Source organism: Myxine glutinosa, chromosome 5 (genome assembly GCF_964187855.1).
Source record: "Myxine glutinosa chromosome 5, kmMyxGlut1.1, whole genome shotgun sequence".
Taxonomy (NCBI): domain Eukaryota; kingdom Metazoa; phylum Chordata; class Myxini; order Myxiniformes; family Myxinidae; genus Myxine; species Myxine glutinosa.
This window is the reverse complement of record NC_136265.1, coordinates 130,698,429-130,715,199: the sequence shown is the minus strand read 5'-3', so window position 1 is coordinate 130,715,199 and position 16,771 is coordinate 130,698,429. Positions and strand designations below refer to the sequence as shown.

Below are 16,771 nucleotides of genomic sequence, written 5' to 3'. Positions count from 1 at the left end.
GGCCAGTTTAATTGTCGAGCCACTTTCTCAAAGTGTGGAAAAAATTTCGCGACTTCCTTTTCACTGAACGGTGGAACCAGCCTCACATGTCTGCCCACATCCCAGATTTTCTGGTTAGGTGTCGACCCCGTCAGCAAGGGTGGTACTTCTCCCCGTTCTCTCATTAACTCCAGCTCCTTGAATTTAATTTCTTGCTGAAGCGCCATGTCACGTTCCTTCAATTCCCTTTCCGCTTTTCTCTCCTCTGCTTCGAGTTCCCTTGCAGCTCTCCTCTCCTCTGCTTCTGCTTTCCTTTCCTCTGTTTTCATCCTTTCTAACCTTTCCTGGAGTTCTCGTTCCACTCTCCTTTCTTCTTCTGCTCTTTCCTTTTCTGCTTTCCTTTCTTCTTCTGCTAACCTTTCCTGGAGTCCTCGTTCCACTCTCCTTTCCTCTGCTTGTTTCTCTTCTCTCCTCTCTTCTGCTTTCCTTTCTTCTTCTTTTAACCTTTCCTGGAGTTCTCGTTCCACTCTCCTTTCCTCTGCTTGTTTCTCTTCTCTCCTCTCTTCTGCTTTCCTTTCTTCTTCTGCTCTTTCCTTTTCTGCTTTCCTTTCTTCTTCTGCTCTTTCCTTTTCTGCTTTCCTTTCTTCTTCTTTGATCCGTTCCTGGCTCCGTAATTGCAACTCCAGTTTCCGGAGCTCAACGTCTTCTGGTTCTTCGGGTAGCCACTCCCAGGCTAACTCGTCCCATGTTCCTAATCCCACCATAGATTGTACCACCGTGGCCTGCAACTCTGCCTTCCTCAAATTAGTTCGGACCTCCAAGTTAAAATGTTTGGCCAATTTCAAGAGGTCCGACTTTAGTAACGCTCGGAACTGTGCCTCACTCGGTGTTACCGCAAAGTTCTGTGCCACAAACGCCATGGTTACTATCGTTAACACCTGTTAACCTTCACCCAAGACTTTACCCCAATTTCCCCAAAAATTTTCCAATTAATACTTAATTAATAAATTTTAATTAATAAAAATATTATTTTATTATTTTATACAATTTTAGATCCCGGACGTAGACCCAATTGCGAATCCGCAAATCGTAATTTGGACGAGCCCCCAATTCTGTTACGTGGTCCCCTCGGTGACTACCTGGTCTCGGTGACCCCCGGACCGTGAGAGGACCTTCGCCAGAAAGTAGTATTATATCTATGCGCTTTCGCAACGCAATCCCTATGAATTCCATCCAAGAGAAAACTGATGTTCAATGATATATTTCAAGGGTAAGGATATCATACAATTTCAATGATACAATCACGGATATATTCCCCGAGCAATCAACAACAAACAACCATCAACAATTCCCAATCCACAATCAATTCCCTATATGATTAAGATGGCCATCTTATATATGTGTGTCCCCGTTGGTACTCACGACCCCCTTTTGGTCTCTGTCCCGCACAATGTCTCTGGGACCCTCCTGACCAAGATGATGGTCGGCGTCGCCGCACTCGGGCGGTTGAACGAACCCCGGGTGGACGTGTTTCCACCGGGCAGGTATCGTACCAGGCACCACGGCTGCAGCCCCTCGTGGCCACGCGAAGCGGGTACGGTAAAGCCAGCCAAAAGCCCCACGCCGCTTGCAACGCATGTTAGGCCCCAACGTGCGACCCGTACGCGTCTTTTTAGACGGTGTCGCGAACGGTGCCAGACGCTGGGTCGGTGCACGGCCACACGACAGTTTGACGTCCACCGGGCAGGTATCCGTCCCGGTAACTCCTCTCGCCAGACGGGCTCGGGAACGCCGCTTTTCCACACGGCTCAATATCAATCCCACCTTTCGTCGGAGCGGGGCGAGTAAGAAGAATCCTCGTCGCTTTTCTTCCTCGTGTCTTTTCCTCTTCCGTTTCCGGCCTCTTTTTAGAAGGGCTCCTGACCCTCCAACCACAACAACCCTTAATCTACTACACATGGATAAGCAAAGACCTGGATGGTAATTCACATACATTCACATAAATATGTAACACCAGTACCTAACTAAAACGTTTAGGGAACGTTTTCCTGCAACATTTAAATAACGTTGTTATAAAAACTTTTCCATAACGTTGTTTAAAGGTAAACATGTTTGAAGGTGAAAGTGAAACATTTTAAAAACATTTATAGAACGTTATTTTTTTTCGTTACCTAATTACGATAATTCGTTGTCATTACGTTGTGTTTGCTGGGCAGATATCAAACCTCTCTCCTCTCATAAACCTTGATTTCTGTATTTTACAATAACAAGGAATAACAAGGAACTTTGATACAGGAGAGGGTCATTCGACCGATCATACCTGCACTACATCAACACCATCTACCATAACAACACAATGTCAGTTTGTGTGTTTGTCTGTCTCCCTTCATAAGAGTAGGTTTTAAAGATCAATCTTAACACGGGTGTGTATTCACTACGGTCTATTTTTAAGGATAAAACAAACTCGAAAAACATTTTCCATAAAAGAGTAATTATGTCTCTTCTATTGGAATTGTAGACGGTGGCTTGCAAACCGAACCTCAAGGGTGGTGTACAGAAGCGTTTTTTTTTTTTAATAACAATAAATACAAGGTGCAGGCAGGTAAAATTTGCTGCACGTGATGTGCAACGTGCGCAGAGTAAAACGAGTGTTCATTTACGTCTTTTGGATGTCTAATAAATAAAGAAGATATAAGCACACCTGACACTTGGCTGAGGCTTCAGACTTTGGCACGCTCACAAGGCCACACCGTCAAATAAACTGTTCCAACCCATCATTTTTGATGGGCTTTTTACTAGTTATTAAATAAATAGCCCCTTGGGGGACTGACAGTTATTTCCCCATGATTTCTGAGAAGATTTTAAAATAAATTACCTGAATTTGAGGCAAAATCCCTCTTTTCAGCCTCTTATTGAGGTGGATCTGAATGGGGAGCACAACCCTATGAGACCTTACTTTTCTGATGTATCGTAGCAAATTTGGTCCATATCGGTCATATAGTTTGTGAGGAAAATATGTTTTTGCTCAATTTGAGGGATTATGGGAGAGAGCCCGTGGCCCCCTTTACAGGGGAGGTACAGCCATGGGAAGCACAACTAAAGGTTAGGGTATGGTCACAATGCCTCATGGTCAGTTTTTATGGTTTCTGAGAATAAGATTTTAACAATGAAATACCAATTTGGGGGGGGGGGGGGGAAACCCCCTTTCACCCAATTTAAATGGGCGGATTCAAATGGGGAGAACAAGGCCATTGGACCTTACCATTCTGATGCATTGTATCAAATTTGGTCTGTACCGCTCAGATAGTTGTGGATAAGGTGTTTTAGTGAAAATGAGGGATTCTGGGAGGGGGGGGGGGGCATAGCTCCTTTTCTGGGAGAGGTGGGAATACAACCAGAGCACAACTTTAGTTTGGGGCACGCGCCGGATGCTTCATGGCGAGTTTGGTCTAGATCTATCTGGCGGGTTCTAAGCAGAATATTTTTGAATGAAATACCAATATTTGGGGCAAACCCCCTTTCACCCGCTTTATAAGGGGCCCATCTGGATGGGGAGCACAATCCTATGAGACTTTTCTGTCCGAATACATCATACCCATTTTGGTCCATATCGGTTGGGTCGGTTGTGAGGAGAAGATGTTTTAGTCAAATGTTAATGGACGTACGTACGTACGGATGGACGGTCAGTTGGGACCCACTCTATGTGGTTATTTAGGAGAAATAACTTAAATATAGGTTTTAAAATTTTGTGGGGATGGGTGGTGGAGAACGGTGGACAAAGTTGGTTTTATGGTGAGGAATGCACAAACACCAACTACACGTTATCTTTAGACAAAACCTCTCATGTTTTATTGTGTAACTAGCGATACCATCCGTCACTTCACTGATGGGAATACCAATAGGCCATTGGCTACTACAGCTGCGCACAAACTTTGACACTCTCTATTTTTGATGCCCTAGACCTAGAGTATCCTGTACATGAAATCAAATGTTAACATTCCATAAGTTGGGACGAACTTGTCATTTTGGATCAATATTTACAGATACCCTCCAAACGCGACAGTGATCGATTCACGTCACACTGAATTTGACGTGACTCGTATGCTTCATACTTTGGTAATTTGTGGGGTCTGTGATAAGATTTAAAATCACCAACTCCTCAAAGATAGTGAGCTTTATTGTCATCAATCATCCACATCATCTACAAAAAGGAATAATAACATATTTAGAATACGTTCATAGAATGTGCCCGATGTAAAGCAAGCCATATATGAAAGATGCGACATTTAAAACTTACCAGCTCAAATTCAGTCACAAGTAAAGGAATTCACTCGCTGTCGCAAGCCACCCTTTTATAGGCAAATCGTACCTGGCAGGAGTAAATTCCCTGTCAGTGGATTAAGGGGTCTTACTCCTATTGAGAGGAGTGGTCCCAATTGTATGACCATGCATTGTGGCCCCTCGGGGGCATGATGCATGCGTTTGAATGACCATGTGCTTCCCCCTTGGGGTTGAGGCGCATGTGTATTGTTATTGGGACAGCCTTGTTGACGTTGTGCCTTGACCATGGGGTCAAGGTGCACGTCCAAGGCTGTTCAAATGTTTGACTTTTTACCTTTTTCATGTAAAAAAGGCAGGCCTTAGTGCTGGCCCCATAAGCACCCTTTTATAGGCAAACCGTGAGGGAGGGAATTACACAGATCTTCGCTTTTTATTTCATCACAGGGTCATTATCTCAATAATATAGGTACGTACCAATGAGGTGCCAAATGAAAGCTTAGCTTCTGTTGGTTCTTTGGAAATTAATATTATAATGTTACAGAAATATTGTGTAATTGTATTGTGTGTTTGTTTAATTGTATGATGATAAAAATGTTTATTGTATGACAATAAAAGTGTTTGTTTATTGTGTGATAATAGAAGTGTTTATTTATTGTATGATGATAATAAAAATGTTTGTTTATTGTATGATGATAAAAATATTTATTGTATGATAATAAAAGTGTTTGTTTATTGTATGATGATAAAAATGTTTATTGTATGATAATAAAAATGTTTGTTTATTGTATGATGATAAAAATGTTTATTGTATGATAATAAAAGTGTTTGTTTATTGTATGATGATAAAAATGTTTATTGTATGATAATAAAAATGTTTGTTTATTGTATGATGATAAAAATGTTTATTGTATGATAATAAAAATGTTTGTTTATTGTATGATGATAAAAATGTTTATTGTATGATAATAAAAGTGTTTGTTTATTGTATGATTATAAAAATGTTTATTGTATGATAATAAAAATGTTTGTTTATTGTATGATAATAAAAATGTTTGTTTATTGTATGATAATAAAAATGTTTATTGTATGAAAAATAAAAATGTTTGTTTATTGTATGATAATAAAAATGTTTATTGTATGATAATAAAAGTGTTTGTTTATTGTATGATGATAAAAATGTTTATTGCATGATAATAAAAATGCTTGTTTATTGTATGATAATAAAAATGTTTATTGTATGATACTAAAAGTGTTTGTTTATTGTATGATAATAAAAATGTTCATTGTATGATAATAAAAGTGTTTGTTTATTGTATGATGATTAAAATGTTCATTGTATGATAATAAAAGTGTTTGTTTATTGTATGATAATAAAAATGTTTATTGTATGATAATAAAAGTGTTTATTGTATGATAATAAAAATGTTTATTGTGTGATAATAAAAATGTTTATTGTATGATAATAAAAATGTTTATTGTGTGATAATATAAGTGTTTGTTTATTTAATGATAATAAAAGTGTTTGTTTGTTGTGTTATAATGAAATTGTTTATTGTATGATAATAAAAATGTTTATTTTATGATAATAAAAGTGTTTGTTTATTTTATGACAATAAAAGTGTGTGTTTATTGTGTTATAATGAAATTGTTTATTGTGTTATAATAAAAGTGTTTATCATGTCATAATAAAAGTGTTTATTGTGTTATAATAAAAGCGTTTATTGTGCTATAATAAGTGTTTATTTTATGATAATAAGTGTTTGTCATGTATTGTATGTTGGAGTGTATTCTGTATATTAAGAGTTTTCCTATTCATCCCTCATTTTGGATAAGACTGTATAAATGGTTAAATTAGATCGTGAGTGATATTTACATCTCAAACTCTCTTCCTTACAGGATCACACATCCATGACACGTACAACTGTACAATGGAAGGGACAAAGAAACTATGTGTTCAACGGGAGGTGATGGGTGTACGAGGCGCGGATGTGATTCTTCCCTGTCGGTTTAATCACAGTGAAGGAAACAACATAAAAGATCTGAGTTTGGTTTTGTATAAATATTATAATTCCCGATACAATTTCATCTTCAACAGCTCCACGAATGACATAGATGGAGGTTTCCATTCGAGGATTCAAACCGTGGGAAGCCTAAGTGAGGGAGACGGGTCGGTGAGGATCAGATATCTGAAGATCGAGGATGAGGGAACGTACAGGTGTCGGTTTGAGTTCGATGAGTGGAGGTCTTCTTTGAGTAGTTGGCATCATGGTGCATTAGAAGCAAGAAAAGGAAAAGAAACAACGGTTCGAGTTGATGGTGAGTTTTTATTGCAAAATAACTGTATGGTAATTAATAAAAATTTGTTAATAAACAAAATTTAAAGGATATGAATCCTTATGTTCAATATAATTCATTTTTGACCTTTTTTGTTTCACCCCCAATGAGTTGTCAGCCATTTTGGGTGTTTATATTATGGGCCCTTTCAATCCATCCAGAGACTATAAACAACTAGAGGTATTTCTTTCATATTCAGCACAGTTATCATGTGTCATGTATGCAATAATATTTAAGCCATGAGGAAAGTCAAATTATTTTGGGATCAAAGCCAAAAGTCATGGGAAACTATTTTGTTTCTGAATTTTGGAAATTTACAAAATTAATTTATGGAAGAGAATGACACAGGATTGTAATTGCTTTCCTGAACCATCACTTATTTATATACGCCGGACCATCTCCACTTCTATCACACAACGTTTAATTGTATATTAATTTTATATGCTTTACTTTCTCCATTACTCAAACATACAGCTTTGAATTAGATTTTATGTTATATACCCTTTTTATAATCAAAATCAACACACAAGTTATATTTATTTGTAGAAACTTTACCATCTCCACTGTGGATACACAACTCTTCCATATTTATTATTTTTACGAGGATAAAGCCCGTCAAAAATGGCGGGTTGGAAAAGTTTATTCGAGTGTACTGAATTCCAATGTCTGAAGCCGCCTCGGCCAAGCATTAGGTGTGGTTTTATCTTTTTTATTTATTGGACATCCTTCAGACGTCAATGTATAATTATATTATAATTATATTATATAATTATAATTATATATTATATAATTATAATTAATTATAATTATATATATATATATATATAAATATATAATTATTAATATATATAATTAATGCCAGGAGGGTTGACTCAGCCTGTCATCCTTCCGAGGTCGGCAAATTGAGTACCAGATTGCTGGGATGAATGATCACGGTGTGTACCCCGATTTAGCATAGGTACACCGTATCCCTGCGCATCGTAAGAGCGTGACCAAGGGTTGGCATCAGGAAGGGCATCCGGCCATAAAAACATTGCCTCAAACAGGGAACCATGATTGTCATGGGGCCCGCAAGGCTAACCCCTGCTCTAGCGGGGAAAATGGCCTTAAAACGATCATTCATTCATTTCATTCATTCATATTCATTCTTCAGACGTCAATGTACACTTGGTTTACTCTGTGCGCATTTCTCATCACATGCAGCGAATTTCACCTCCCTCGCCTCGTATTTATTGTGATTTCAGGGTCTTTTCAGTCTTATGTGTGTATGTATGTATGTATATATATATATATATATATATATATATATATATACATATATATATATATATATATATATATATATATATATATATATATATATATATACATTTTTTATATTTATATATATATTGTTACGGACACGGCTTCAGATGTTGCTTGACCGAGCGGAATGGCCGCCGTGTTCGCACAGTTTACCCGATTACCCCCAACTCACCCGATTCCATTCGAACGTTGGCCAAATCGCGCTACGCTAAATCAATGATGGAAAGGACACAACGACTGGGATAAATGAAACGACGCAAGGGGTACAGTTCTCAAGACCTCCGGAGGAGGATATAATTAGTGGTGGAGAAAAGGGGTAGATTACAAGGTAGAGTGAGGTAAAAGACACAGAAGAGATAGGCACTTAGATACAATCTTATCTATCCCAGACAGACCACAGACAAACGGAACAAGACTGACTTACACAGGGATTGATGGCAGGGAAGGACAGGCAGTCGATAGCACAAGGTGCACCTTGGCTCAGGGACAGGATAAAGCACGGTCCAGTCCAGAGATGCGGGGAGGTGTCACAGCGCTCGGAGGTGGCGTCCTTCTCTCTCCAAGCTCAGCGCGCATCTGACGTCACCTCCCTCTTCCTGCGCATGCTCAGCGGGGAGTCACACGCCCTCGGCTCGTTGGCTCCGCCCCAGATGGGACCGGTCCGCCGCTTCTATTGGGTGCGGGGGTTACCGGGCTCCGCCCTTGACGAGGAGCTGACAGCGAGCCCCTACTTGGTAACCCCGTCGAGCACATGCTCGATGGCGGCTCGTTGGAAAGGCCTGGTGCACTCCCAACACCCCCTACCAACCAAGCCGGAGTGAGGACGCACACTCCCCGCGCCGCCGCCGTTGTTGTTGTTGTTGTTGTTGCTGAACCGTGAGGAAGAGCTGCGGGGAGGTATTGGGAGGTCCTAAACTTCCTAACGGTGCCATACAATCACATTCTGGTGCAACAAAGAGTCAGAATTAATGGAAACGAGTCCTTAACTGACATAGACTAAGAATAACTAGCAAGATGTCCTATAGTTGTCTTACATGAGATGCGGTGGACCTGGATGCGACATTTAATGGGGGAAATAGGGGGAGGTCGGGTCTACAGAGTGTTGTTTACAGAAAATGGGACTAGGGAATGGGGGATTGGGGATAGTTGGGAAGTATTGAGGAAATAGGGGAATATTTACAAGCGGATATGGATTGATGTAAATCCCATATCCGCAACATTGCACCTTTCTCTACCTCGGGGCGTCCCGACCCGATAAATTTTTACCTACTTTAGTGTGGCACTCAGATGTAGTTCCCTCTACTATTAACTCAACCCTGAGTGCGACAGTTTTACAGATGTTCACAAATGAGTAAATATGTCCCCCTGCGACGTTGCACCCTTCTCCTAACAGAAACACACCCACAGGATAACCGAATCGCGGAAAGCATCCTCAAACTAAACATACAGCCGGTAGGGAGCATCATTTATACAACACTACACTGATATTTACACTACGATCCAGGACCTGTTCTTTGAGGAACACATGCAGATGTTATGCATAGAGAGAGCACGCATGCCAGCATCGATACACCAACCCACGAGTGCCCTGTGGCCCTACGGCCTTTAATACTGTGCAGAGCACCACATCCAAGCACCAAAAGCACCACCCCATTATGTACAGTCAGCACCATCCGGTGCACCAATAAAGTGTTCAATAAAAGTGCACAATTAAGTGTCCATGGTCACCGGTGGTGTCGCAGCCGGCCGATGTTCTGCCGCTGGTCTTGCCTTCATGGAGTGCACTTGGCCTTCTGGTTTCTTTAGAAATAAAGAAAGGCGCCAACCGCGTCCATTTCTAAATTGTGGCCGTCAGGGGGGCCAACTATAAGTGGTTCACCTGTATGGCATAGGTGCCACGTTGACCCAGAGGTCCATCAACGGGTGGTGCTTGACCGCAAAAGAACTGCGGTCCATTGTGGGCGGCCACAAAAATTGCGGTCCATATGGTGTATCGATCCAGGCAGCCAGCAGCGGAAGTACAGGCCCACAACTGTGGAGCCAGCACCTCTCTCTCCTCTCTCTCTGCCCCAAAGCCAGATCCTCGGAGGTGGGAGACAAAAGAAGACAAGTGAGTAAGGTGGTAATGGCGCAAAAGTGCATGCAATATAAGGTAATGCACACTGGGGGCACATGGGAACCAGGTGAGACAGGTACGTTCCTACCGTACGCCCCCCCCCCCCCCCCCCACCAGGTAACCTACATTGCCCCTCCCTTACCCCTTACTGTATCCACAAAACACAACACTACCCATAAACATCTACTTTACACATCAACAAACGTCCCTACTGTCTTCCCCGTTCCTCCCATAAACCAAATTCGTCTTCTCTCCCTCCTAACCAATCAAATTTGCCAATTCCAACTCAACATCAAAATTTGCCATCTCCAACTCAACATCAAAATTTGCCATCACCAATTCATCATCAGTCCCTCCTAAGGAGGGAGAGATGGAATCACCCCAATGTCTCATCCACGTCGTGATGCGTCTCACAAATCCACACAGCAATTCTCATTTCCTGCAACACAAAACAAAGAAAACACAGGTGTGGAGTCATCATCATCACCTCAGGTAAGTGGCTGCGTATGGTGCGACAGGTTCATCAATCCTAACTATTTCCTAAATGACTTTAACAACTTTACATTACCCGGGGTCTTTCCCTGCCAATCCATTGGCCAACTTACACTATGGGTTCTAAAAACCAATTCCCATTGACCAAACTGTGGTGCTTCTCAAGTTGGGGTCTCACTCCCCCGATTCATCACTCGGTGCCCCCGCACAATTTCGGTGGCTGGGTCGTGTGACGCTCCTAGCTGGTCCGCCCACCTGCACACCTCCACCACTGTTGTTGCCTACCGAGCTCACCTGCTCCTCACCCTAACCTAACTAACTGGCGAAGGCCCTCTCGCACTCTCACCCCCTCAGTGCCCTCTCTGGCACGGGCTGCCTGATCCACACCCGGGATCCTCAGGCACCCACTGACACTAACGGCTCCCAGAGCCCACCTGCGGCCTCACCTGGCCGACATCTAACAGTGGCGGAGTGCCCAACCATTCACACTCATACTAACAGGCCACACGACCAGCCAATTTCACCACACCAATGCACCCATCCACAATACCATTCTGCAACCGCACCACAAATGCCAATATCCAACCACAATTTACCTATCCCTTCTAACTATTCTTTAAACTACCCTCCCCGGGTACTCGTGAAAAGGGGTCCACTCTTCCCCCATCCACACCTTCGCACCATGCACACCACTCCGTACCACTTACTCCAACTCTCTCCACACCACTCATTCCAATACTCCATGTATTCCACACACCTGTACTTGCACACCTGTGCTCTCACACCTGGTGCCACCTGCACCCTTCTCTCCCCCAAGCGCATTCGCGCTGATCCACAACACTCACTACTCACACACCTGTCCAGTTCTCACACAGCATCATCTCATCTAACTACTCCCCTCTGAAACTTGCGCTTCCCAGTCGTCCCTTTAAACTATTGCGCTCCCTCGTCATTATCATCCACTCTAATCTACCTGCGTCCCCACTACAGGTATCAGTCACTAACTAATCTTAACGTTACCTAATGTCATCTTCTAGGGCCCTACACACAATATCCTAACCCACCCGGGCTAGTTTTCACTGCCATACACCCCATAATCTATAGCGCATTTGCCCCACAGTTTGTGAGGGATGACAGAGTTGCCATCCCACCACATCGGGCATCTCCCACTACCAATTTTGCACATCAAATTTCAACAAATCAAAAATTTGCCAATCACTACCCATCATCTGCCAATCATTACTGCCAATCCTTTGCCAATCATCAAATTTTGTTTTTCTAATTTCGGGGCCAAAACACTATCCTCGTCATTACAGTCTACTTACTAATGCCTCTCGGTGCGCCAATTCACTTCTAAAGCCCGGCTTCGTACAGCCAAGCCATGAATGCGGGTTGTTTGGTGCCAGCGGCTGGATACGTCCCGCATTCGGTGCAGGGAAGGAGGTTTACCCGGGCCAAGGTCCCACGCACCATCTCGGCACGGAGCCATCCCATGGCCCGATCTAGACCTGCCGGAATGCCTCAACAAAAAGTGGTCGCCATGACGACCCTTCCTATCGGGCTGCCAGCTCCGCCTAGTGGAGCACGGACGCGGCCGTTCAAAGCGAGGCCCAGCGTGGATCGCGTACGGCGGTCCTTTCGAACCCGCCGTGGCTCGGATCCCCGCTGGTTCTCGCGGCACGCGAAGCCAGGCACGCACCGAGGGCCCGATTCGGCTATAAGTCGCTGTTGAAGAATTTGTAGCTGAGAGACTCACAGGACTCCAATGACCGGACACAGGTTTACAAAAGGTCTGGTTTATTATTCACTTCATTCCATTTACCAAATAATACCGCATTATTCAATGGCTGAGATTAACTCTTTTCGCATGGTCCCTCTCGTTCGGCTGATGTTCCTCCGACACTCCCGTTGGTCAGAGCTCCTCGCAGCAAGTACTCTCGACTTCCACGTTTGCTCCCGTTATATGGACAAACTGGATTTTAATCCCCTCTCCGCTGGTGCCCCGAGGTCATGCATGTACCAAGTCCTGGTATCAGCTCGCTCCCCTCCTGTTGTGAGTTCCGTTTACCAAACGATAGGGGGGTGCTTCAGCCAGGGGCTGTGACCAGGTGGACAAAAGATTATCATGTTCGGGCGCATTCCTGACTCATTTACAAACTCGTCTTTCACAGAGTTTGCATGTAAAATATATCTGCTTTGTTACCAGGTTAATTAATAAGTTACCAGTGCCAATTAATAAGTTACGCTGAGTTACACTTCCACAATTCCCTCTTCTTTTTGTTTTTTGTTTATATTAACCATTAATCTAAACATCAATATAAGTAAACAATCAATCACTACAAGTAAACATCATTACAAGTATAAGTAAATAATCAATCACTACAAGTAAACATCATTACAAGTATAAGTAAATAATCAATCACTACAAGTAAACATCATTACAAGTATAAGTAAATAATCAATCACTTTGGTAATCAAATTCCCTTGGGCATACACCGTCATCCTGCAAGAATCACAAAACATTTCGTTGGTCATTGACTCCTTCCATATCGTTCAATCTATTGCATTTGCATCACAAATATATTTTCAAAACAACACTTCACCATCACCAAGATACAACAATTTCACTTCATTTTCAAGTTTTGTAAAGCATCTGCACCATTTGGCAAAAAACGTTTGCCTCCACACAAATGTTGACTTTGTTTGAAAGGAAGGGCTGATCACTTGTGTTTGAATCCTGGTATGAAACATTTTCTCCTAATGTCTTCATAGCTCCTGCACTACTTCGTGTAGGATTTCGCTGTTGTGGTAACATTGCGGAGTCATAGACTGACCCTGCTCTCCTTGTAGCATTCTTGCCACTTTTTGCTGTAAACCATAGTAATTCCTGAACACGGCCTTCACCCAGTTGTAGTCGACTTGCCTCCTCCCTCATTGTGAGTGGGCAGCAAGTATTGGTGTGACGTTGATTGGCCAGCAAGATGTGGAACAGGGATGCCGGATGCATCCACAATGATGTTGGGACCATGGTGTTCAGGTCATTCATGGTCCTTACCAGGAGCAACCAGCAGAATCGTGCACAGCTGTTGTGACAAGGGCACAGCCGTTTTTGCAGCTCCATGCTGGTTCCCCGGACGTTGGTGAAGTAATAACATATGTCCCCGCATTTCACAGAGGTTGCAGGTAAAATGTCGTTGTCCTGCAACTTCTGATGTGGTGAATGTTCGAAGTCTTCGAACAAGAGTAAGTGATCGCCTTTCTTTCATATGTTGCAGTGTGATCCAGGCAAATGGTCACATAAATTTCCTTGGTGAAGGTAAGCATTCATCTCCTAGTTACATGGGAGAATGTCTTCATCATTCTTTGAGAAAGAGGGTGTATGCCACGGTTAACTTCATTTTTTAGCCACAAATTTTCTTTCTTTCTCGAACTTCTTCCCAATTCCGTTAGCAATCCCTCCAAAATGTGATCTCGTCTTATCCTTATGCTCAGTCACATCTGAATCTGCTTTCCGCACACACTGGATCAGATAGGGTACATCTTACCATGAAATCAGCATAATCATGTATATCTTCCGACAGTTTCACATTCAACAATTTGTTGTTTTTCCTTAACACAAACGTTATATTCATTTATATGCGTCACACAAATAATATTCAATCAGGTATGTATTTTATTACTAAACTAAGAATAGCATTGTATATGATTACAGTCACAAACGGGAATATCTAATTCCCAACAACAATTTTCCCAAACCAACAAATTAAGCATAATGTATTATTACCATAATTCCTCTCCACTTTTTCTTTTCCCTCTTTTTTTCCTAACTGTGTGTCACTCGTGGTGATATGAGTTCACTGATATTGTAATTGACACAACTCATAACATTGTCGTTATGCCATTATCTTAATTCTACTGTTTATGTCGCCATAAAAGTCTTCCTTTTCTGGTTCCACATTTCTTTCCTCATTTGTCACTTCATGCGTTATCATCGTGTTGTTGGTTACCTTATTCAAACACACCGTCACTAAGGCTTTCAAGCAAGCCACCACTAAAACAATTGCCAATATAACTACTAAACCAACAAACAAGTCTGCTACTCCTTGTATATATTCATACCTATGACATAGTTATATGTCGATGACATTTAACATTATATACCAAACTAACAAGCTTCCTAAAAGGTAAATAAAGAAAATCCCTTAATATGTAACATAATCAGATTATTTGTCTTGCCCTGATCCCCCTATCTCCCGGGGTTGAACTCAATCCCCTGATCATGAGTGTAGTTGTGATACATTTTTCACTCATGTTGTATTAATATCAGCAGGTAATTGTATGTCATGTAGGCAAATAAATGTCACTATCCCAAGTAGGAATATCACATGTTGAAAATGTAATGTTTATCAATGCAAGGGGTGTTAAAATGTAATTCAAATGACTGTAAATCACGACTATCATTTATCTACCACTGAATGTTCTGCTGGGCTGCTAGGTGCAGCCTCATTTTCTGTGGGATCGTCCACCTTAGCCCCATGTGCTTGTTTGCAATGAGGGGCATGAATCCAACTTTCTATTTTGGGTCCATATTTTTTCTATTCTTATCAATCTCCTATGGTTTATCAATTTGTTCCAAAACACTGCAACCAAAGGTTTTAACCAAAGCTCTACCAAATTATTTCCAATTTGAACTCAAAATGCTAATTAAACAACAATTCAAAGAATTAACTTCAATGGGTCAACAAACTCATTTTATAAACAGATCTAATTTTCCCATCCAATAATTTCCCTTGCCAAATGTCATATTGCAACACTTTAATAAACCTTCGAAAAATGTCTTCCAAATCAATAAATTCCCTTTTTACTTCCCAAATACTCATCTGTAAATTACATATTCAATTACAGTTTTTTTTTCCTATTTGTTCGGCCTAAATGGCCACTGAAGTGGCTGCCAACATGCAGTACCGTTTTATCTACCAAGCAAGTATTCGTCCACATAAGATCTCTACCAAAATGTTGTTTGTAAAAACAAATCTGGGATTTCTGATTACATGGATGCACACTCTCAGGACATTTCAGGCTGCTTGTTAACAATCCACTACGATTAATTAATTCCTTTACCCACAATCAAATAATTAGTACAAATTGAGGATATTATCCCTATCACATTCATTTACATGTCAGTCGACCACTGACTTATCAATCGTGTGGAACAATAGTCCGAAATTCCCACCTGATCATCATGTGACCATTGTCCCTTGGTTTAAAATTTGCAAAGCAATTGTTCCAACTTTGTAAATTTAAAATTGTGTGCCCAACATAAAAGATCCAATTTCGGCATTTGATCAATTAATTATCAATTTGCTTACAAGCAAAAGAAAAAATGAATAATTCTTGCTCCGAAAACTTTTCAGACCCAAGAATCATCGACAGTTATTCATGTTTGTCCAGTAATCTAATTTGTTGAGGCCAATCGTCATTTGGGATTTGTCGCAATGAAGGCCTAATCATTGTCTGAGGTATCGGTCAGCACTGGTACCCTTGATCTTGGTTTCTTTGTCCTTGGTTTCTTTGTCCTTGGTTTCCCTGTCGAAATTGTCTTCTGCTCAGATATGGGCATCTCCTTATCCAGTGTCCCATCTCTTCACAGTTGAAGCACCGGCTTCTGTCGTTACCTGCTCTGTCCACTTGTTGACTTGTCTTTCTGGGCTGCATGTCTGGGTCTTTGGGTTGCCATTCTGACCTCTGGTTATCTCCTGATTCATAGTTGTTGTCTGTTGCATTGTTACGTTGTTGCATAGAAAACCTATTGCGTTGGTTCGTAGTCATCAGGGCTTGTGTCTGTAGTTGCATCAATTTTTCGGCATTTATAGCACTGTTCCTGGCCTGAATTCGCTGATGATGCAAAGCATAATTCAATATTTCTTGCATCGGCTTGCCTTCCCAAGCAATACACTGTCTTTCCACTTCACTCTTCAATTTCGGCAACAGACCATTAATAAAAAGGGGTTTTAGGGCATTGTCGATTTGTGCCCGGTCTATTCCCGAATATAGTCGAAAAACATCTCGCAATCTGTCTAAATAATCACTAGCATCCTCTCCTGTTTTCTGTTTGCACGTAACCACTTTATTCCAATCAGTCACGGGCGGCAATTTTTGTATGGCCTCTATTAATTTATTTATCTGTGTCATTTTAGCCTCCGTGGGTATGTCTAATTCTCCATTTACTGCATGTACCCAGTTTGCCTCACTCATTAATGTCTT

General features: G+C 41.5%; 1 protein-coding gene across 5 annotated transcripts in view; it reads left to right on the top strand.

The window, feature by feature from the left end:
* The window catches only part of LOC137427079 (CD276 antigen-like), a 338,480-nt gene that overhangs the window by 150,581 nt on the left and 171,128 nt on the right, over positions 1-16,771 (top strand). For all 5 annotated transcript variants that reach the window (XM_078778717.1, XM_078778716.1, XM_078778718.1 and 2 more), the window contains exon 3: positions 6,157-6,576. In XM_078778717.1, the coding sequence (XP_078634843.1) occupies positions 6,157-6,576 (420 nt within the window). The remainder of the gene's footprint in view (positions 1-6,156; positions 6,577-16,771) is intronic.